This window comes from Mustela nivalis (genome assembly GCF_964662115.1).
Source record: "Mustela nivalis genome assembly, contig: HAP1_SCAFFOLD_2636, whole genome shotgun sequence".
Lineage (NCBI taxonomy): Eukaryota > Metazoa > Chordata > Mammalia > Carnivora > Mustelidae > Mustela > Mustela nivalis.
Genome location: NW_028134029.1, coordinates 12,835 through 34,887, shown reverse-complemented (window position 1 = coordinate 34,887; position 22,053 = coordinate 12,835). Strand labels below are relative to the sequence as shown.

Sequence of the window (22,053 nt, the reverse complement as noted above, 5' to 3'; positions counted from 1 at the left end):
TAAAAATAAGAACTTTAAGTGATCAAGACCATATAATATATAGTCAGCATTCTATCGTTTTCTTTAACCCCTCTCACCTGATCACACTGTTTCATAAATTTCACATGAAGAAGTTTAGAAGTTCTTGGTTTAAAAATAAAAGAAGTTGTTCTTGGTTTTTATAAATACAAAAACTTAACAGTAAGAAAATACAAAAGGAATTTGCCTGTTATTAAGTTTACCACTATAAAAACGACAGGTTTTTATGTTCTGAAAGAACCCACTGTGCTGTCTCCTCCCAAACTCCACAAATTATGTACCTGAAACAATGGGTAAGTTTTAAAATATACATATACCTGATGAGCTCAGGAGAGTGGATAATAGCTTCTACAATATTTTCTCGAATACAATGCCGATCTTCTTCTGGAATGGTATAAGGGGATATATCCCCTGGTGCTGTTTCCCGATCAGGCCAATACTGTGTTATCATATTTTTCAAATAGATAACACCTAAAATGTAGATAAATTTAACAAGAGAGTGTTTACTGTGAAAGTACTGTGAATATCCCTTTTAAGTGTCCACACCTCCATTTAAAATACTGCATATTTTATTATTTTCAAAGTTGATAATCAAAACAGTTTAATTCTTAGCTACAGTAATCACCCCTGGAGTTAGTATTAAACATACAGGCTAAGAAACTCTACAAATAAACACACTATACAAACAAGACTATTAAGACTTTTTACATCACATTTATACTTTTATCCTGCTGTCTGTAGGAATGCTATTTGGATTGATTTAACCATATTAATTTTCCAAATGAAGCCTCTAAAGACAAAACTACATATACATACTATACTATACTATACATAATAGCACTGCTATAGACTGAGTATTTGTGGTCCTCTCAAATTCACACTGAAATCCAAACCCCCCAGTTTGATGGTATTAGGGGTGGGGTCTTTTGTGATTAATGCCTTTATAGGAGAAACACCAGAGAGGTTCCTCTCCACTCAACATGTTGGGCTCTAAGAACCAGAAAGTGGGTCCTCATCAGACACCAAATTTGCTTGCTCCTTGATTTTGAACTTCTCAGCCTCCAGAACTTTGAGGAATATATCGATCATCCAGCCTGTGATATTCTGTTACAGGAGCCCAAACTAAGACACACAAAGGCTGTTATTTTTTATCATAGGAAAATCACAGCATAAAAATTTTTAGTCTATAAATTTAGGCATTTCATTAATATACCACAATCAACCACTTCAAATTCATATTATTTTATGGGAAAATGTGCTGTGTTCAAAAATTACAGATTACTTTTTCTATTAACTATCATACCACTATCTTCAATACTGCTGGTCAACACAAGATGAACTAGATTGCTAACAGTGCTTTTTATCCAGTCCTCTACCCCCAAATGAGAGCTACATTGTATAGCTCATTGTATAGCTCAACCACAAATGTATAGGATGTATAGGAAATGGAAATTATTCAAAATTAATCAATTACTAAATTCTACAAAACACAGCCCTTCTCTGATTAGTAATTAACTCTTACCTGGAGTATTATACCTATTGGAATAGCATATCTCATATATCTATGACTTTTATATTCTACTTGGCTCTACCTTGGGAATTAAAATACTACTCCACCTTACAGTATCTCAAAAAAGATTGATTGCACATTAAAATCCCTTCAACAAAAGTTTTAAGACAAACTACCTCTACAGTAAAGAACACTGACTCAGTATATATAATATGTTTTAGGTTAGTACTATTTCCAGAATTTTGATTCTTTAGCTCCAAAACAGAACAGATTAAAATTAAGACGTGACACAGTGCTATGTCTTCTGCACAGAGTCTCTGAGTATTTCTATCATAATACATAAAAGAATGGGTATATAGGAGCGCCTGGGTGGCTCAGTCGTTAAGGGTCTGCCTTCAGCTCAGGTCATGATCCCAGGGTCCTGGGATCAAGCCCCACATTCCAGCTCCCTGCTCAGCAGGAAGCCTGCATCTCCCTCTTCCTCTCCCCCTGCTTGTGTTCCCTCTCTCGCTGTGTCTCTTTCTGTCAAACAAATAAATAAAATCTGAAAAAAAAGAATGGGTATATATATTTATTTGTATAATTATGATTCAGTATTTTAAGGTTTTTGGTCTCCAAAACACATAAACAAGTGAGAACTGCACTGTAAGAATACCGTGATTCAAAGTCTATTCCATCCAGGATGCTTGGACTCTGCTACAAAGACCAAATGCATCTCTCAAGTCTAGCCCACGGAATCACAATATGCCCTACACTAAAGAGTATCATTCAATTATTAAAAGAATGTAATTTGTAAAGTAATGATTAGATTTTAAAATTCTTGACTAATTCCACAGTTTGGCTGCTTCTGGTTTTGTACATACTAACTACACAAATTTCTAGTATAATTTAATTTTGCTAATGCACATAATCAAGTCTCAAAATGTTAATTAAGGTTGTCCCTCCTCCTTTCAACATCTTAGCAAAAATCTGAGATTTAAAGGCAATTATTTTATTCATTTTAGAAGTAGAATTTAGTGACTCATCAGGTGTATATAACGCCCAGTGCTCATTACATCAAGGGCCCTCCTTAATGCCCATCACCCAATTATTCCTTCCCTCCATGCACCACCCTCCAACAACCCTAAGTTTATTCCCAGTGTTCAGTGTTTCTTATGGTTTGCCTCCCTCTCAATTTTAACCTTGTTTTTCCTTCCCTTCCTCAAATGTTCACCTGTCTTGTTTTTTAAATTCCACATGAGTGAAATCATATGGTATTTTTCTGAGGCAAAGATTCTTATCTACAAAATAACCAAATAGGAAAATGCCAACTTCATTAGCAGAAGAGAAATGACAGTTAAAATGCATAAAAGCAACTTTTCACATAGTGAAAAGAAGGGCCATATGTACCCCAAAGTTCATGGCAGCAACAGCCACAATTGCTAAAACTGTGGGAAGAGCCAAGATGCCCTTCAACAGACGAATGGATAAAGAAGATATGGTCCATATATACAATGGAATATTACGCCTCCATCAGAAAGGATGAATACCCAAATTCTGTATCAATATGGATGGACTGGAGAAGATTACGCTGAGTGAAGTCAAGCTGAGAGAGTCAATTATCATATGGTTTCACTTACTTGTAGAGCGTAAGGAATAATATGGAGGACATTAGGAGAAGAAAAGGAAAAGTGAATTGGGGGATATTGGAGGGGGAAAGGAAGCATGAGAGACTGTGAACTCTGAAAAACAAACTGAGGGTTTTGAGCGGGGGCGGGGGTGAGGGGATAGGTGAGCCTGGTGGTGGGTATTTAGGAGGGCACATATTGCATGGAGCACTGGGTGTGGCACATAAACAATGAATCTTGGAATACTGAAAAAATAAAATTAAATTAAAAAAAATAAAGGCAACTTTTTTCTATTAATTAGAAAATTTTAAAAAAGACTTACAGCTGACCAGGGCCTAGTGAAATTACTATATTTCATAGGCCCCCAAAAATGTTCCATTGTTGTGCTACTTATATAATACCAATATTTTAAAAGATAATAAACTTATATGCATTCACTTATTTACTGAGTATGTTTGGTGTGTCAGGCAATATTTTAGGTACTGTGAATACAACTATTAATGAAACAAATCTAAGATTAAATGATTGAAAAATGGTTCACTTGAAAAATGGTTCACTTCACATGGCACATTATGGTAAATTACTTAATCACTGAAATAAATTTTAAGACTAACACTATGTAAAGAAAAGGGATGAGCTTACTATACATTAAATGAAGCAAAAAAATTTTTTAACAAAACTGATGTACAGAAAAAGAACAGGAAGAAATAGAGAAATAGTATCATAACATAACTGGTTTTTCTAGAATGGTGAAATTATGAGTAACTTTATATTTCCTATAACAAAATTAATACACTTGCAAATAAATTAAGTAACAGGACACTGAAGATGTGAATTCCATTATTTTGCAGACCAACAGATAATATGAGAAGTAACCTACCACATTTTCACAGACCATCTGTTACTGAGAGAACTGTTCAATATCTTATTGAAACTAGAACTAAGAAATACAGTAGTCCCCCCCTTATGCACTGATTCACTTCCCGTGGTTACCCAGTCAAGAAGCATATGACCTTTTCTGACATATTATCAGAATAGATTTTGACCACGTCAAAATGCCTACATCATTAATCTCACCTCATCTCATTACACAGGGATTTGATCTTTACACATCATCACAAGAGTATGTACAGTAAAATAGGATATTATGAGAGAGAGACCACATTCACATACCTTTTATTATAGTATCCTGTTATAACTATTCTAATTTATTATTAATTATTGTGGCTAAACTCTTACTTGCCTAATTTACAAATTAAATTTTATTAGTATGTACATATAGGAAAATACGTAGTACATATAGCATCATCAGTTCTATACAGTTTTAGGCACTCACTGTGGACTTAAAATGTAACAGTCATGGATGGGGCGGCTACGGTAGTACTTTTTAAATGGTTAAAAACAGTAAATGCACAAGCTCTAAGGAGCAAGTGCATAAACAAAGGGGTTTGTATCTTAGAATCACCCACTGGGCTACAAAGAATCTTTTAATAAACCCTATCAATTTCTCTTTCCAGCTTCTCTTTTAATTCAACGAAATACCACATTCCTTTAACTCTGCCACCAATAACAAGGCACTAGCTGTTATAGTAAACACATGAGGGCAAACAGCTTTTCAGGGAAGAAAATCACTGAATGGCCACCCCAATATACCTCTGCTATTCAACTCTGAACCTTTTCAATAACTGATTTACAAAAACCCCCCAAAATAATTCAGTAACTTGCCTGCCTGTCTCACAGGTAAATCCAGTTGTTCCGACATAGTAATCTGAAGCAGTGTTGAAACAAAATTCAGAGACTTGTGTGCCTACAAACAAACAAACAAAAAAATAGGTTTTAAATTTCTGCAAATAAATATTCCCAGTACTCTGTTCTACTGTTTGACTGGCACAAAAGGCTAACCACCCACAAGTTGGTCCAAGCCTCATTTCCCATCACCCACCAACAATGAACTAAAAAAAAAAAAAAAAAAAAAAAAAGAATAACCTAACTCCTAAAATATTCTGGATGTTTGCATTTGCCTTCATTTCATACTGCTCCACTTCCCGTTTATCCTAACTGGTACTCTTAACCTACCTACACTTAACTTACATGAACAGCTCAAGAACAATATCCTCTTTAATACCTACTTCCCCAATTCAGTAATAATTTCTCCATAGAGATGTTCTACTGAGTGACCAGACAAACTGAATCAGTAAAAATTAATAGCCTGGGAAGTGGTTTCCAAGGTGCTAATAATGTTTTATTTTGGAATGTGGCTATTTTACCGAAGTGTTCAGTTTGTAAAAATTAATCAACAGTACCCTTCCAATTACTATCCCGTATGCATGTTACATTCAAACAGAAGTTTAAAAATCAATAGCTCTGAACATATAATAAAAGTAGGATACAAATCATATGTTGATTATTTAATAAATACATTTATATGAAATTCCAATGTAGCATATACAGAAAATAAAGAAATACACCCAAAATGTTAATATAGTTATCTCTTGGGCGGTAGGATTATAAAGGGACTATTCTTCACATATTTTCTATTTTCCAGTTTATACTACACACCCTGGACACTTTCATTAACAGTATAAAAAAGTTATTTAATGATTCCTAAACTTGTCATATTTGCTTCTGTTTAAAAAAAAAAACAAACACTCAAGTTATATCCCTTCTTAAATGTTTTCAGAGTTGCATTCTCTCTCCCCCAATATAACTACCACCTATGTCATCTCTTCCTTTCTGCCCAAGTTTTAGTATTTTTTCTGCACATGTTCACATAAACAATAGTAATTTTTATTTTAGTTTCTTCTTTACAGACTTTCCCCCACAAAAATATTCCATACATTCTTAGAAACAAAAATTTCCCTTTGGATATAAAAAATTTCTTCCATATTAGAAGCTGGAATTCAGTCACTCCAAAAATTGTTTTATTTAAATGTTCCTGGTGCAAGACCCCATGGCAGGAGCTGAGAATACAAAGCTGAAACAAAACAGTAAGGTTCCATGACCTCATGGAAAAGTGTTTAATGTGAAGGACAGTGAAGATAATCAAACAAGTAATTACAGTAAAGTACAGTAGAAGAGGTAGACACAGTATGGGAGAATCAAAAGGAGAATCTTCCAACCTAGAAGTAACGGGTAAAGACTCAAATGGGAGTAGTTAAGTGGATGAATGATAGGTATTTGTCCTTTCTGGTACTCTAAACACCATTAACCATATAACTTTCCTGAAACACCCTTCTAACTATGCAATTCACACACTGTTCCTTCTCAGATTGCTTTGCTGGTTTCTTATCCTATTTAAACTGTAACTGCTCAGTCATAGGCCATCTTTTACACTTCCCAGCTGATTTCATCCAACCACTGTCTTTAAATACTATGTCAGATACATTATTTCCAGTCTAGTTCACTCTTAAGAGATTTCTTTAACATCCCTACCTTCACAGGCTTCTCAAATTTATTACGTTCAAAGCATATTCTCCCCCAAAAGCTATGTTTCTACTTTCCTGTACCATTTCTTCCCACCTTTTTCATCACCAACCTCAGTTACTTATGTCTAATACCTGAATGACATCTTTAATATTTCCCTCTTTTTTATTCCAATTCAGTATTTCAGGTCCTGTCAATTCTATATCCAAAATACTTCTATAATTAATATACCCACTTTCTCCATTCCCACTAACATCAACCTCATCCAAACGACTATCATTTTCCTTTATGTAAGTAAGTACTCCTCACCTCCACCATTCCTCTTTTAATAGCCAAAGGTCTTTAAAATTGTAAACCAACCCCCTTAAAAAAAGAAAAAAAAAAACCTTTTAATAATTTTTTGTTTTAATTTTATTTGTCAGGGGCTCCTGGGTGGCTCAATTGTTAAGCGGCTGCCTTTGGCTCAGGTCATGATCCCAGGGACCTGGGATAGAGCCCTTCATCAGGCTCACTGCTCAGCAGGGGCCTTCTTCTCCCTCTCCCACTCCCCTTGCTTGTGTTTCCTATCTCGCTCAGCCTGTGTCATATAAATAAATCTTTTTTTTTTTAATTTATTTGTCAGAGAGAGAGAGAGCACACAAAGCAGGGAGAGCAGCAGGCAGAGAGAGAAGCAGGCTCCCTGCTGAGCAAAGAGCCTGATGTGGGAATTAGCCCCAGGACCATGGGATCATGACTTGAGCTGAACAGAGACCTTGACTAACTGAGCCACCTAGGCGTCCCAATGGCTTTCTACTCTACTTCCCAAAGACTGTATAAGGATCTGTATTATCTTGCCCCTACCTATTTTGTCTCATTGAAAGAAACTTTCTCACCTCCCACCGTCCCACCCTACCAGCCGCCTTTAGGTTCTTTCAACAACAAACTTAATTACTACACTTTCCATTCTGTGACTTTCTACCTATAACACTCTTCTGTCCATTGCTCACTGGAGTTAACTGATCCACAGCTTCACATTCTTTGAGTTTCTCTAAACATTTAGAGAAGGCTTTGCTGACTGATCATTCAAGTTAAAGAAGGGCTCCCTATTACTCTCATAATCTCCAGGGTTTTTTTTTTTCCTGTAACATTTATTACATATTTGTAGACTGATTTATGTCCATCTCTTCTGTTAATTAGATTTTAAGCTTCATTGACAGTAACTATTACTATTTTTATTCCCAGTTCTTCATGATGGTTGGTATTTAAGGTGTTCAATGAATTTATTAAATGAAGAACTGAAATGAATCAACAAAAAAATGTCTTGGAAGCAGCAGTGAGCACCTAGGAGCAGTGTAGTATAAAAGAGAACTTACATTAAAGAGATAGATGAAACCACAAAGGACACTACTATCTACACTAACACTGTGGCTCTTTTTAGGACATTTATATTATAGTATATATCTTATCTCCTGCATCAAATTATGAATCCCTGGAAAGGACAGCTAGATTCAGACAGTCTGATTATAAATACAAGTGATGCTACTTCCAACATTTTTAAATCTTGAGCAAGTTGCTTCAGTAAATCTAAGACTTAATTACAAAATTAGTTTAACAAAATCTGCTTCACTGGATGGCTGTAAGAAGTAAGTGAACAAGGTGCCTGGATGGCTCAGTTGGTTTAGTGTCTGCCTTCAGTTCAAGTCATGATCCCGAGGTCCTGATATGGAGCCCAACGTGGGGCTCCCTGCTCAGCGGGGAGTCTGCTTCTCCCTCTCCTTCTGCCCCTCCCCCCAGCTTGTGCTCTCTAGCTCTCACTCTCTCTCAAATAAATAAACAAAATTTTTGAAAAAAGGTACAATATGTAAAATATTATAGTAAATGTCAAGACATAAAAAATTGTTATGCTGTTTTTAATCTCCATACACAGTAGAATCTCATCTTTCTCAGAGTATGTTCTGGCATAAACTGAGCATTGCCAAATGGTTCTTAGTTCTTTAAATCACTTAAAAAGGGCGCCTGGGTGGCTCAGTGGGTTAAGCCTCTGCCTTAGGCTCAGGTCATGATCTCAGGATCCTGGGATCAAGCCCCGCATAGGGCTCTCTGCTTTGCAGAGAGCCTGCTTCCCTCTCTCTCTGCCTGCCTCTCTGCCTACTTGTGATCCCTCTCTCTCTGTCAAATAAATAAAATCTTTAAAAAAATATTAGCAAACATATTCAGGCAAATTACGAAAAATCAGTACAAGCAGACAATCCTACCTGAAAACAATGTATGCAATACATGAAAGCACTAGTGAGGATGTGAAAAATATCGAACTCATACACACAGTGCATAAAACAGTACAACCTTATTGGAAAACTGGCATTTTGAAACATGCATCTACCTTATAACCTAGCAATCTCACCTTTACATATCCAAGAAAAGTGCTTGTGTCCACAATACCTGTCCACTGACAAGTGAACGCAAAAACAAACGTTAGTAGAAGTCATACAATGAAATACTATACAATAACTTAAAAAAAAAAGTTTACCTGTGGAATCAAGTAATATGGATCTCAAAAAACATGTTAAGAAGCTAGACTACCTGGGTACATACCAGGTGATCCTATTTATATGAAGTTCAAAGACAGGCAAATCTAGTCTTACAGTTAACAGAAGTCAGAACAACAGAAGTCAGAATAATGGCAACCTGAAGGAGGAAAGGTATTAATTGGGAAGTGTCTCAAAGGAACATTCTAAGCCAATAGAAATGTTATATAAATTTTGATTTGGGGAGCCTAGGGGGCTCAGTCAGTTAAGCATCTGCCTTTGGCTCAGGTCACGATCCCAGGGTTCTGGGACTGAGTCCCACATTGTGCTCCCTGTTCAGCAGGGACTCTGCTTCTCCCTCTGCCCCATCCCAGCTTGTGCACCCAGGCTCTCATGCTCTCTCTCAAATAAATACCTGAGATATAAATAAATAATTTATTTGACAGAGAGCAAGAGAGAGAGAACATAAGCAGGAAATGGTAGGCAGAGGGAGAAGCAGGCTCCCTGTTGAGCAAGTACCCAAACTAGGGCTTGAACTTAACAGGTACCCCAATAAAATCTTAAAGAACAGCAACAACCACCACCACCACTGAACTGGATACATTACGAAGTGGCTGAATTCAGTAAGTTATTAAAAAAAAAAAAACCAAAACTGAACTACGAAAATAAGTACTGATTTTACTACTCTTCAAAGTCATTTGCCTTCACAAATACACAAGAACAAATCTAAAAAGTCCAACTGAGAAAAAGTTACTTTCAGACAGCTGAGCTGGGCCAAGAGGTAAGAAAGAATGAGAAAGAATGTTTCTGACAGCAGAAATCACAGAAGCAAATTCAACCTGGCACATCTATCTACTTGACCTATACAAATTTCCATCCAGCTGGAATCTCTAATGCCTTCTATTCTTCCAAAGTTTAACAAATGGACATAAAATAATATCAGACATGAGATTCTTAAAATTCTGAGGGAAAGTAGATTAGCAATCACCTAGGCCTGGGATATGAGATTAAACTGGAAGGAAGAATTAGTGCTCCTGGGTGCTTCTGTGAGTGAAGTGTCTGCCGTTAGCTCAGGTCAAGATCCCAAGGTCCTAGGATCAAGCCCTGAGTTGGACTCCCTGTTCAGTGGGGAGCCTGTTTCTCCCTCTTCCTCTGCCACCCGCCCTCGACCCCCCACTCATGCTCTCACTCTCACTCTATCTCAAATAAATAAATAAAATTTTAAAAAATAATAAAAATAAAAAATCAACTGGAAGGAGGGATCTTACTGGGATAATGAAAATATTCCAAAATTAGATTGTGGGGACACATGGGTGGCTCAGTTGGTCTGCCTTCAGCTCAGGTCATGACCCCAGGTTCCTGGGATTGTGTCCTGCACCCAGCTTCTTGCTCAGCAGGGAACCTGCCCTATCCTTCTGCCTGGTGAGGCACCCAGGCATCCCAAAGTAGGGTTATATTAAAGAGATTATTAAGAGGGGCGCCTAGATGGCTCAGTAGGCCCAATGCTGGGCCCAGTCCCAGGACCCTGAGATCATGACCTGAGCGGAAGGCAGAGGCTCAATCCACTGAGGCCACCCAGGCGCCCCGATAAGGTCTTTTTTTAAAATTTTCTATTTATTTGTTTAATTGACAGAGAGACAGTGAGAGAAGGAATACAAGCAGGAGGAGTGGAAGAGGGAGAAGCAGGCTTCCCCCTAAGCAGGAAGCCCAATGTGGGGCTTGATCACAGGACCCTGGGATCACGACCAAGCCAAAGGCAGATGCTTAAGGACTGAGCTACACGGGCATCCTGGAAGATAAGGTCTTAAAGCAGTATCATGGATGTAATTCTGGGTATATGACTATAAAACATTACAGGTAGAAAGCTATTACCACATAGTAATAGGCCTGGAAAACTACTCCATGGGTAGCCTTTCCCCACTCCCCCAAATATGTCTAACTTTACAAAAGAAAAAGATGAAAAGTACACATACATAAACAAATTTCCCCTGACCCTACTATGCCTTTAACCTACAGTCTTACTCCCATTCCCTTTCCAGCATTCTAACACTGTATTCAGAAAATTGCTTTCTCCAAGGTTACCAATATTTTAAAAGCTTTCCCCCCAAAGTCTTCATTCTGCTTTAACCCCCCTCATTTGGAAATATCAATAACCCTTTCTTTTTCTAATAGCTTTTTACTTATTACATAAGTAATTCATGTTTACTAGTAGAAAAATCTATGAAATTCATTTAAGTAAAAAGAAAACTAATTACCCACAACCAACCTTCTTACTTAAAATTCCTTTTCTTGTTTCCTACTTTTTAAAAAATATTTTATTTATTTACTTGACAGAGAGAGCAACAGCACATTTGCAGGGGGAGCAGCAGAGGGAGAGGGAAAAGCAGGCTCCCCACTAAGCCGGAGTCTTTTGTGTGGCTTGATCCCAGGACCCTGGGATCATGACCTGAACTTGAAGGCAGTTGCTTTACCAACTGAGCCACCCAGGCGCCCTTGTTCCTCCTACTTTTATGCACAATTCTCCTTTTTCCTGTTTCTCAAAGTTTCAAAATGGGCATGGCCAATGGTGAAGCCCTCCAGTCCATCCTACACCTCTAGATCATACTCCCTTCCTCTTAATTTACTGAGAAAAATAACTTTTCCATTGTTGGTTTCCCTCCTAACCTTCAATTCCATATTCTCTATTGCCTGCTATACATTTTCTATCTGATGTTTACCAGCTCCTCAAATCCGACTTAATACTCAAGTTATGTTTTTCTCCAATTTTTAAAAAATATTTTATTTACTTGACATTTTCCAATGTAATTAACTAATGTCAGTATCTTCTATAGTTACTCTTTAAGAAGTAACTTTTTATTATTTCTCTCCATTGGAATCCAACCGAAGAGAGCTTCAATTGCTACTGTACTTTACACTATTTATAAGGAAAAACAGAGGCATAAGGGCACTGTGACATCAAAGTACATCAATGAATATAACCAGATAATTAAAGAGCAAAGTGATTTCTAACTTTTCTGTTGTACTAAAGAATTTGACAAAGACAGGGGCGCCTTCGTGGGGCAGTTGGTTAAACATCTGCCTCTTGGTTTCAGCTCAGATGGTGATCTCAGTGTGATTATTGAGCTGACACAGTCTGCTTAAGATTCTCCATCTGTCTCCCCCAACCTCTAGTGTGCTGCCTCTCTCAAATAAATAAATCTTTAAAAATAAATAAATAAATAAAAATAATATGACAAAGACAATACTATCCCTATTTTACCTACACAAAATATTAGGCATAGTGAGGTTAAATCATCACAGTGGTAGAATCAGGGCCAGGCTTGAGGCTCTTCATTATGTCTTCCAGCTTTTCATTAAATAGTGGTACTTAAATGCTTTTCAACCAAGGAGTTTAAAATAACTTCTTAATCACAAATTACTTTAGTTAAAAACAAAAAAACACGGATGCTTGGGTGGCTCAGTCGGTTAAGCCACTGCCTTTGGCTCCGGTTATGATCCCAGGGTTCTGGGATCGAGTCCCATTGGGCTCCTTGCTCAGCGGGGAGCCTGCCTCTCTCTCTGCCTCTGCCTGCCATGCCTGATTGTGCACTCCCTCGCTCTCTCTCTGACAAATAAATAAATAAATAAAATCTTTAAAAAACAAAAACAAAAGCAAATTACTTTAGTAACCAAAAGAAAAAACACACTTTAAATCAAACTCATTAATGCGCCACTGACAGAAACAAACAGTAAGTAAAATAGTATATCCATCTACTGTATCTGAAAAAGAAATTTTCTTATAAATATATTAATACAGTGATTATCTTTCTTTCAGATCTTTCACATGCTATGTCACTGAATAACTTCTGTGTAACAGCCAAAGTATCCAGGGACTTTCCCTCTCCCAAATTCAAAACAGTATCTATTTAGGGATATTCTTAATTAAGGAATGTTAAATATACATTATATTCTCATAAATATTTTGCCGAATTTCTAGACACGCCAAATTGTACTACTAATATGCCATCATTTTGCACTTCTCCAGATCTAACATTTTTATTAACTGCACATTTCATAGGTCCTTTAATAAAAGAAAAATCAACTTCATCACTTATAAGTAAAATGTATCACTTACAGTAGTAATTGTAATCATCTGTGAAAATCCTAGAAGTGACTTAGTTTATGAATTTAAAAGGTAAACGCAAAGTATCAAGAAACTTAGCAAAGCCAAGACCACTTACTTTGTCACATAAAGCATATGAGCAGCTTTTCTACCTACATAACCATTTTATAGCACATTAAGCTTAGGAACTGAAGGTTTAAAAGGCTCCTAGGTAAGCCTCCTAATTCTACTTAGAGCATTTTTCTTGCTGCAAGTGTAAGAGGGGAAGGAATACTGATGCTGAGATCAAATCTGCTCTAAGCAAAGTCAAATTTAAGAATCTCATCTAAAACTTACACACAGCTCTATTATAAGTCCCAACCACATGCATCTGTGAAGGCTGTGTTGACTATGAAACTCCAGAAAGGCAGGAAATCATGAATACTTTCTATTAACCACTTAGCTCAGTGTCTATCATAAAGACATTTGCTATTAAATGAACCAAGGGAACCTGGGTGGTACAGTCGGTGAAGTGCCCCGACTCTTGGTTTCAGATCAGGTCCGGATCTCAGGGTCATTAGATTGAACCCTGTGTCAGGCTCTGCAGTGAGCACCAGTTGGCTTAAGATTCTCTCTCCTTCTCTCTCTGCCCTCTCTGTCTCCCTCTCTGAAATTTAAAAAAAAAAAAAAAAAAAAAGGGTTGGGGGAGAGCACCTGGGTGGTTTAGTCATTTAGGGTCTGCCTTTGACTCAGGTCATGATCCCAAGATTCTGGGATTGAGCCCCACATGAGGCTCCCTGCTCAGCGGGAAAACCTGCTTCTCCCTCTCCCATTCCCACTGCTTGTGTTCCCTCTGGCTGTGTCTCTCTCTGTCAAATAAATAAATAAAATCTTTAAAAATAAATTAATCAAATTTAATTAAGTTTTTTTAAAAAAGTAGAACCAGATTGGGAACTGTTATTCAGAATAAACATTTCAAAAAAAATTTTCCTGACATTACATTTTTTATAAATATCTTATTTGCGAGTAAGAGAGAGCGAGAGCACACACAAATGAGGGTAGAGGGGCCAGAGGAGAGGAGAAGCCAACTCCCCGCTGAGCAGGGAGTCTGAGGGATGGCTCCTTCCCAGGGTCCTGGGTTCATGACTTGAGTGGTAGGCAGACGCTAACTGACTGAGCCACCCAGGCCCCTCTCCTGACATTACATTTAAAACTTCAGTTCAAATGTAAGCTTGTTGAGAAAGAGGACTCTGTCTTGTATACAGTATCAGATCCCCGGCATAAAGACAGAATCTGCCACATGATAGGCAATACTTTTAAAATATTTGAAAATAATCAGAAACAATTAGTTGTTAGTGTCCATTCTCAGTTAATTAAAAAAAAAAAAAACTTCATCTACTGATTTTATTCCTATTAGAGATAAGTTCAAAGTCCACTAACTTTTAGAGTAGAAAAGAGAGCAATCATCTAGTTCAAATAAAAATAGTTAAAATTTAAGGAATACAGAAAACTAGGTGTTAAAAAATGGTATGAACTTTCAGTTTACAAGTATCACGGAAGGTCAGAGTAGGAAAAGATAGCATTTAAGATGAGAATAATGAGATTTGTGAATAGGAAACCCCCCCCCTTTCTAGATTTTATTTATTTATTTGACAGAGAGAGAGAGAGGGAACACAAGGAGGGGGAATGAGAGAGGGAGAAGCTGGCTTCCCACGGAGCAGGGAGCCCAATGCGAGACTCAATCCCGGATCCTGACCTGAGCCAAAGGCAGATACTTAACCACTGAGCCACCCAGGTCCCCCCAAATAGGAAAACTTTTAGTTTTAGGTGCTAGGAGCTTAACAGGCAGGGTGGGCAGCAGGAGCAAAGGTTTGTATAGAAGGTTTCCACTGAGAACACGGGTAGTGAAAGCAGGAAGAATGCAGAGACGATGTCTGTTATAATAACCTCCCAAAATCTTCAGAGATGTCTTAACTTCATCTTATAAATGAAGAAACAAGTATTTCTGAGTGAGAATAGGAAGTAGCAAACAGTCTCTGGAAACATAATAAACAATTAATGTCGAATAAATGAATACCAAATGTCATAGATTTTAGACTTCCTTAAAAAAAAAACAAAAACTTTTTTTTTTTTGAAGATTTTATTTATTAAGAAAGATAATGACTAAGAGAAAGAACACAAGCGGGGGCAGGAGCAGAGGGGAAAGGGAGAAACAGATTCTCTTGCTGAGCAGAGAGCAACATGTGGGGTTCAATCCCAGAAGCCTGCCTTAAGCAGTCAGGATTCTGGGATCATGACACAAGCCGAAGGCAGACACTTAACTAAGCCACCCAGGCGCCCCAAAAACCAAATTTTTAAAACTGTACTTTAAGACATACAGAAGTCAATTAATCTCAAAGTATATAATTTAAGTGACAAATGAGATTCCTGTACACAACTCTAAAGACTGAAAGACATTTCTAGTATTATACAAGTTCTTACTTCTCTTTGCATACAACAAATATTTACTGAGAGTCCACAGTGTGCCAGGCATTGTGCTTATAATTGTGCCAATTTTCAAGTTACAATAAGCTACTTACTAATGATCTCACTGTTTAAATAGGTACTTATGTTCTTTCTCCATTAGTGCTGATTGTTTTCCACAGAAATATACAACTACTACAGTTAGACTGAGACAGGAAATAAAATGTATGGCATGGTAGATGGGTTAATCAATGGGCACTTACGCACAATTAAATAATCTGGAGAGAACTTAGTAGGTGCCAAACACTTTGCTGAATTTTTTACATGCATCTCACTTAACCCACATGACACTATGACATATATACTATTACTATTTTTATTTTGTATGTAAGGAAAATGATGCTTAGAAGTTAAATAACTTTCCTAACATCTCCCAGCTAGTACAGAATGCTTCATAATTTAAAAAAAAAAAAAAAATCAAATAACTAAGCGGTTTTCAATTTTATTTCCAAGAAAGCTTGTACTTCTTATTGGTTTTCTCCAGTGTTTGAGGCAAAGCTTGTTACATGAAGATATTTCAAATTGGGAAATGACAATGCGATCAAAAATTGTTAACAGCATTAGGGAAAAAAAAGGACCAAAATTCATGCTATGCTACAGAGTAGTCAGTGGGGAATATTAAAATTCAGCTTTTTTAAAAAAAGATTTTATTTCTTAAGAAGAGGCAAAGTAGGAAGAGCAGCAGGCAGAGTGAGAGGGAGAAGCAGGCTCCTCCCTGCTGAGCAGGGAGCCCAATGCAAGGCTTGATCCAGGACCCTGGGACCATGACTGGAACTAAAGGCGGACACTCAACTGAATGAGCCACCAAGGTGCCCTAATACTAAAATTTATCTCAAAAATATCTGCCAAAAAGAGAGTCCTTACTATGGTCTCCAGCAGTCTAATGGAACTTTCTTAATTTTATCTATATGTAATATTTAAAAATATATAAATAATCTAAAAATCCTTGATTTGGGGGTGGTATAACAGTGCTAAAGCCTATATTATTATCTGCTATATTTAAGTAAGACTTAATACTGACAAATCAAAGAATTACAGTAACAAGACAAAAATTCCTCATCTCATAAAACTCTAAAATTACACTAGTGAGAATAAAATATGTATGATAAACTAGTGCTACAGAGAAAAATAAATGAAGAGAGATGTAGAATGTCTAGCGTGTTGTAGTCAGTGGAACTCCTCAGTGATATGAAGGAATTTAAATGATGATAGATCAAGTCTGGGAGGTACTGACTAAAAGCGGATCCAAACAGATGGAACAGTTAAGTGCAATCACTGTGAGGCAAGAGCAGAGCACTTTGTTTTTAACTATCTGCACTAGAATACTTTGATAACATTTATAATTTTTACAGCTAGTGATTACTTCACTTAGCTGAAGAGATTTACTCAAATTCAGTAATCTTTTTCTTTTAACTAAGTGAACCAAAATATAATTTCAATCGAATAAAAACAGTATGGAATGATTGCTTCATCTGTCTTATACAAAGCGAGAAGAGACTGAAGGAAATAAAAATGTTACTTCCTCATTCTTACTTCAGTCAAGCTTCTTCAAGATTTATCTGGGATCTATTTCTTAAATCAAGGTTCTGCCACAAAATAAGTCAAAGCAAGTAAAGTGTTCAAATGGAAGCACTTCATTAAAACAGAATGAAGACTAGAGCTGAGGATATTCTAATTAAAAGAAAAGTTACCTTAGGAAAATTACTAATAAGTTAAGGTGGAATAATTGAAAGAAATCTGCAAAATGTAAACCGCTAACAATCACAGAAATTCAGGTTAGACCACAAATTTTCTTTGACAGAAAATCAGTGTTCAGGGGCGCCTGGGTGGCTCAGTGGGTTAAGCCGCTGCCTTCGGCTCAGGTCATGATCTCAGGGTCCTGGGATCGAGTCCCGCATCGGGCTCTCTGCTTGGCAGGAAGCCTGCTTCCCTCTCTCTCTGCCTGCCTCTTCATCTACTTGTGATCGCTCTCTGTCAAATAAATAAATAAAATCTTAAAAAAAAAAAAAAATCAGTGTTCACTATTCCAGAGTATTCCAAAACCCTAACAGAAGCTTAAGAGTTAAGCAAAAAAAATGCTATGAATACTATTTTGATTATTCATCTTCTAAAGATCAGCCTGTGAAGTATTTATTCCAGGTCTCAATTACAAGATATCAGTGCATATAACTAGACATTCAATACCTGCTTGAGGGATGAATGAATTTCAGATTTTTCTACAAGGGAGCCAACTCTTTTTTCAAATAATTTTTAAAATTATTACACAGAGCATGTTTAGTCAGAATAATAAAATCATGGTAGAAATCACTGTAACTAAACTTTTAGGGTGCCTTAACTTACACATCTATAAATACTTCATGAACAAAATAATGTTCATCTTAACCTGTATCACAAAACAAATCAAAATAAAAAGTGACCCATAACTCCCTCCATATTTTCATAATGGTTCTAAAGAGGAATTTGTTTCAGCACATTATTTTATACAAAAGAAATCTAAACTCCTCCCAAGGTGACTTCGAGCCTAAAAATTTGAGTATGGGGGGTGAAGCCTCTGTCCTGGCTGGCTCAGTGGGTGGAGCATGGGACTCACCAGCCAGGAGTTTTAAGTTGGAGCCCCATGTTGGGTGAAGGTTACTTAATCCTAAAATCTTTAAAAATTTTTTTTGAATATCACTCTTGGTTGAGCTAATAACAGTCGCATTTATGTATATATTAAGACTTAACTTTTTTATTTTAAAACTTTACACTTGATTTGTCTAAACTCTGTAGGTAGTCTTCAAATATAAGTTCCTTGAGGGCAGAGATCTCTAAAAAGAGCACTGTACATTTAAGATGTCCAATTAGGAATACTCCTGTGGCTTCTGTAAAGTCAATATAATGTTTTTAAGTGAGTTTCCTACTAAGAGGAGCATTAAATAGGAGCATTAAATTAGATTAGAGGAGCATTAAAATAACTGAATTTCTACCTTAAAGAGGGGCTTCTTTTTCCATTTAAAAATAAATGTACACTGAACTTCACTAAAGCTTGCAGACTCAGTGGGATACCAAAAGACAATTATTAACTGGCATAGGAAATTACAGGGGTCCTTTTAAGATGCCTTTAAAATACCCATTGAAATATAAAAAGTTGCAGAAATTTAGAAACAAACAATGAAACTGAAGACAGTACAATAATATACCCCACATATTACGGCTGTTTTCCAAAGGGTGGTCCCCCGAAAATAAAGGGGGAAAAGGGAACCAATCCTCCGCAAGCTGATAAGGAGCTTGGCACGTTTCAAGGCACCCTGCTTTACACTGTCTCACTTTGACCGTCACAGCAACCCTGTGGCCTAATTTTATGAATGGGAGAAATTCAGCATCAAGAGGTTAAGTGACTTGTCCAAGGTCAGTCAAGAAAATTAGTGGTTCAGCTCTACCTAAAGGGTGCACTTCACCTGACACTTTCTACTACACCGCCCTGCCTCCCCGACTGAGGCATTAGCAGAGTAGAACAGTGAATCAGACTGATAGAGGTAGCCCGCGCTACCCTCGCCCTGCCCAAGAGGCGGGGGCTTGCCTCTGAAAGCTTTCCCTGGCCGCTCAGTCGCAGAGAAGAAAGTTGTACAGATCACGGATCAGCCCACTGAAGTGACAAGCTGACAGGCGAAACCCCCAAAGGACCGGCTCTGCATTCCCAAGAGCCCCTCCGACCCCGGCGCCAGCGAGACTGCTCCCGGAAACGTCTGAAAAACCTCCCAGTGAGTTTCGCCCCCTCCTGGGCGCGAGGAACGAGCTGGGAATGAGCCAGAGGGCGGCCGGCCACCCAAGCCAGCCATGTGTCCAGCCCGTCACGCCCGCCTCGCCTCAGCCGGCTCCTCATGCCTTGACCGCAGCCAGAGGCCCAGCTCAGGATCCGACGCAAAGGCTGCCTTGGCCGCCACCACCACCGCAGCAGCCCGAGGCGCCCTGGCGTGGCACTCGTAGTCAGGTCCCCGCCCCACACCTCCAGTTGGGCCCCTCAGCGACGCCGTCCGCGCCTCTGGCCAGGCCCAGAGGGCTCGGCCTGCCACAGTCAGCCGCCCGCCCGGCGTCCTTACTTCATTGAGCTGGCGCTCCGCGGCCTCACGCAGGGCTGGGTCCATGGTGCCCCTCAGGGCCTCGATAATGGTGTTGGGGTCCATGGCAGCGCGGACTCGGTCAAACCCGGGGCTCGGGTGCTACTGGGCCAGGAATAGCGCCGCTCACTGCGCACATGGACCCGCCGCGCTCCGCAGCGGCAACCGGCGCGAAAGGAAAGAGAAGCGCCAAGGCCCCGGATAGAACCTCTTCGCCTCGGCGTGGAGGCGGGAGATGCTCCAGCCACTTCCTGTCGGCGCGAACGCGGGGCTCCTTGGGAGATGTAGTCCACGAGAGCTTTACGCAGCCCACGTGGCCCTGAACTGTCTCTCCTAGAGACTAGTCTTGTTTTTCAAAAAGGAAAAATGTTCAAACTGCAAGAAAAAAATTAAAGCAATCAAACGCAAAAAAATTTCCGAGAATAATATACCGATAGTGACCGTGAAGTAAATCTGATGCAATGTGTGATGCGATCCATGGCTAGTAGCTTTGTAATTGAAGGTAATCTTCTGGAAAGCAGTTGAGCTGTGTTTCTAAATGCCATAAAAATGCTCATAATCTTTGCCCCAAGAATTACCATTCATGAGACTTTATCCTAAGAAAATAACACAAAAGATTAAATGAGCTTTATGGGTGAAAGGTATTATAACACTACATATTTATGATTACCAAATATTAAGAGGGTTTTTATTGAGTATCCAGATTTTGGTTAGGAACTTTATATAAATCACCTGTAAATGCAGAATAAGACATAATCCCTATTAGGATCCCACCTTCTTTAAAACAGTTAAACAGTTTCAGAAAGATTAAATAACTTGCCCAAGTTCACTTCCTAAGAAGCTGACCTAGGATTTCAAATCCTGGATGTTTCTGTTTCGAAAGTTTTCATTCTCTTCACTGAATCACTCTGCCTTTCAAGAAAAATGTCAATGTGGGGATTGTCAAGCAAATTAAAAGAATTCAATCAATTAAATACTTCACAGCCATTAAAAATTACAAATATTATATACATTGTAACAACACAAAAAGTTATGTGATGCTATGGCTTTGTAACATGGACAAAAACTGGGAAGCAAAGCTGGCAAATAAAATCAATTGATTTTCTAGGATGGTGAGATTTTGAGTAATTCCCTTTTATATTTGCCATCATTGTAATAAGATTATATAAACAAAGTTATGTAAAATTAATCATAAATCTTCAAATGCAACTTGTTAAAAGGTCACTTATTGTTTTCAGTTTGCAGAAAGGAGAAAGGGGTGCAAAAAAGCTTTTCCCTGGAATAATGGACTTTGCAATATTAATATCTCTTATACACCAACCATTGTGCCTGGAAGTGAGGTTTATGTAATTATTCCTAATTTATGAATGAAGAATCAAAGGCTCATATAAGCTATTTAAAAATTGTGAAAGATCATAAAATTCCCATAATATAACTTGTTGTTAGCTCTGTCAGTGTACTGATACAATCTGCTTAAGAATTTCCTCTCCCTGGGGCTTCTGACTGGCTCAGTAGGAAGAACATGTGACTCCTGTTCTTGGGGTCATGAGCTATTGATCTTGAAGTCCTGAATTTGAGCCCCACATTGGGTCTACACCTAGAGATTGCTTAGAAATAAACTTTAAAAAAAAACCAATTTCATCTCCCTACACATTCCTTGATTGTGAGAGCCTTAAAAATAAGGATTATGTTTTATTCACTTTTGTATCCTTATCTCCTATCATGAAGCTTAAATGTCTGCTAAGAGTTCAATAAATATTTTAGTGAATAAATGAAGAAAGGAATAAATGAACTAGTGATGACTTGATCGTTGAGCCAGAATTGAAACCTCAATCTTCATGATTCCAAAGCCAGTCCTCTTTACACTACTACATATCTATTTTAGATTCCAGAATTGACTTGTACATTATGAAATTGTGACAATTATAGCATAGCACAATGTATAAAAGTGCTCCAAAAATGTTACTTCCCTGGGCGCCTGGGTGGCTCAGTGGTTTAAAGCCTCGGCCTTTGGCTGGGGTCATGATCCCGTGTCCTGGGATTGAGCTCCTCATCAGGGCTCTCTGCTCAGCAGGGAGCCTGCTTCCTCCTCTCTCTCTGCCTGCCTCTCCACCTACTTGTTATCTGCCTGTCAAATAAAATCTTTATTAAAAAAATGTTATTTCTCTTTCCCTGAAACTGAAAGGGAAAAGAAGTAGTAGTGGAAAATAGGGTTTTTAAGCTATAGTACTGGGAACTGGGAACCAGCAAATTTTGCAGATCTAAAGCTGAAGTGGGGCCTGTGTCTCAT

General features: G+C 38.0%; 1 protein-coding gene across 2 annotated transcripts in view; it reads right to left on the bottom strand.

Moving 5' to 3' along the window:
• Nucleotides 1-19,980, bottom strand: part of LOC309858494 (importin-7-like) — a 36,983-nt gene extending 17,003 nt beyond the window's left edge. The window contains exons 1-3 of one of the 2 annotated variants that reach the window (XM_082751172.1): nucleotides 19,746-19,980; nucleotides 4,861-4,942; nucleotides 336-489 (exon numbers count right to left, since the gene is read on the bottom strand). In XM_082751172.1, coding sequence (XP_082607298.1) covers nucleotides 336-489; nucleotides 4,861-4,942; nucleotides 19,746-19,829 — 320 coding nt within the window. In that variant the 5' untranslated portion in view covers nucleotides 19,830-19,980. The remainder of the gene's footprint in view (nucleotides 1-335; nucleotides 490-4,860; nucleotides 4,943-19,745) is intronic. The other variant, XM_082751173.1, reaches the window with a different exon arrangement.
• Between the last annotated feature and the right edge of the window lie 2,073 nt (nucleotides 19,981-22,053).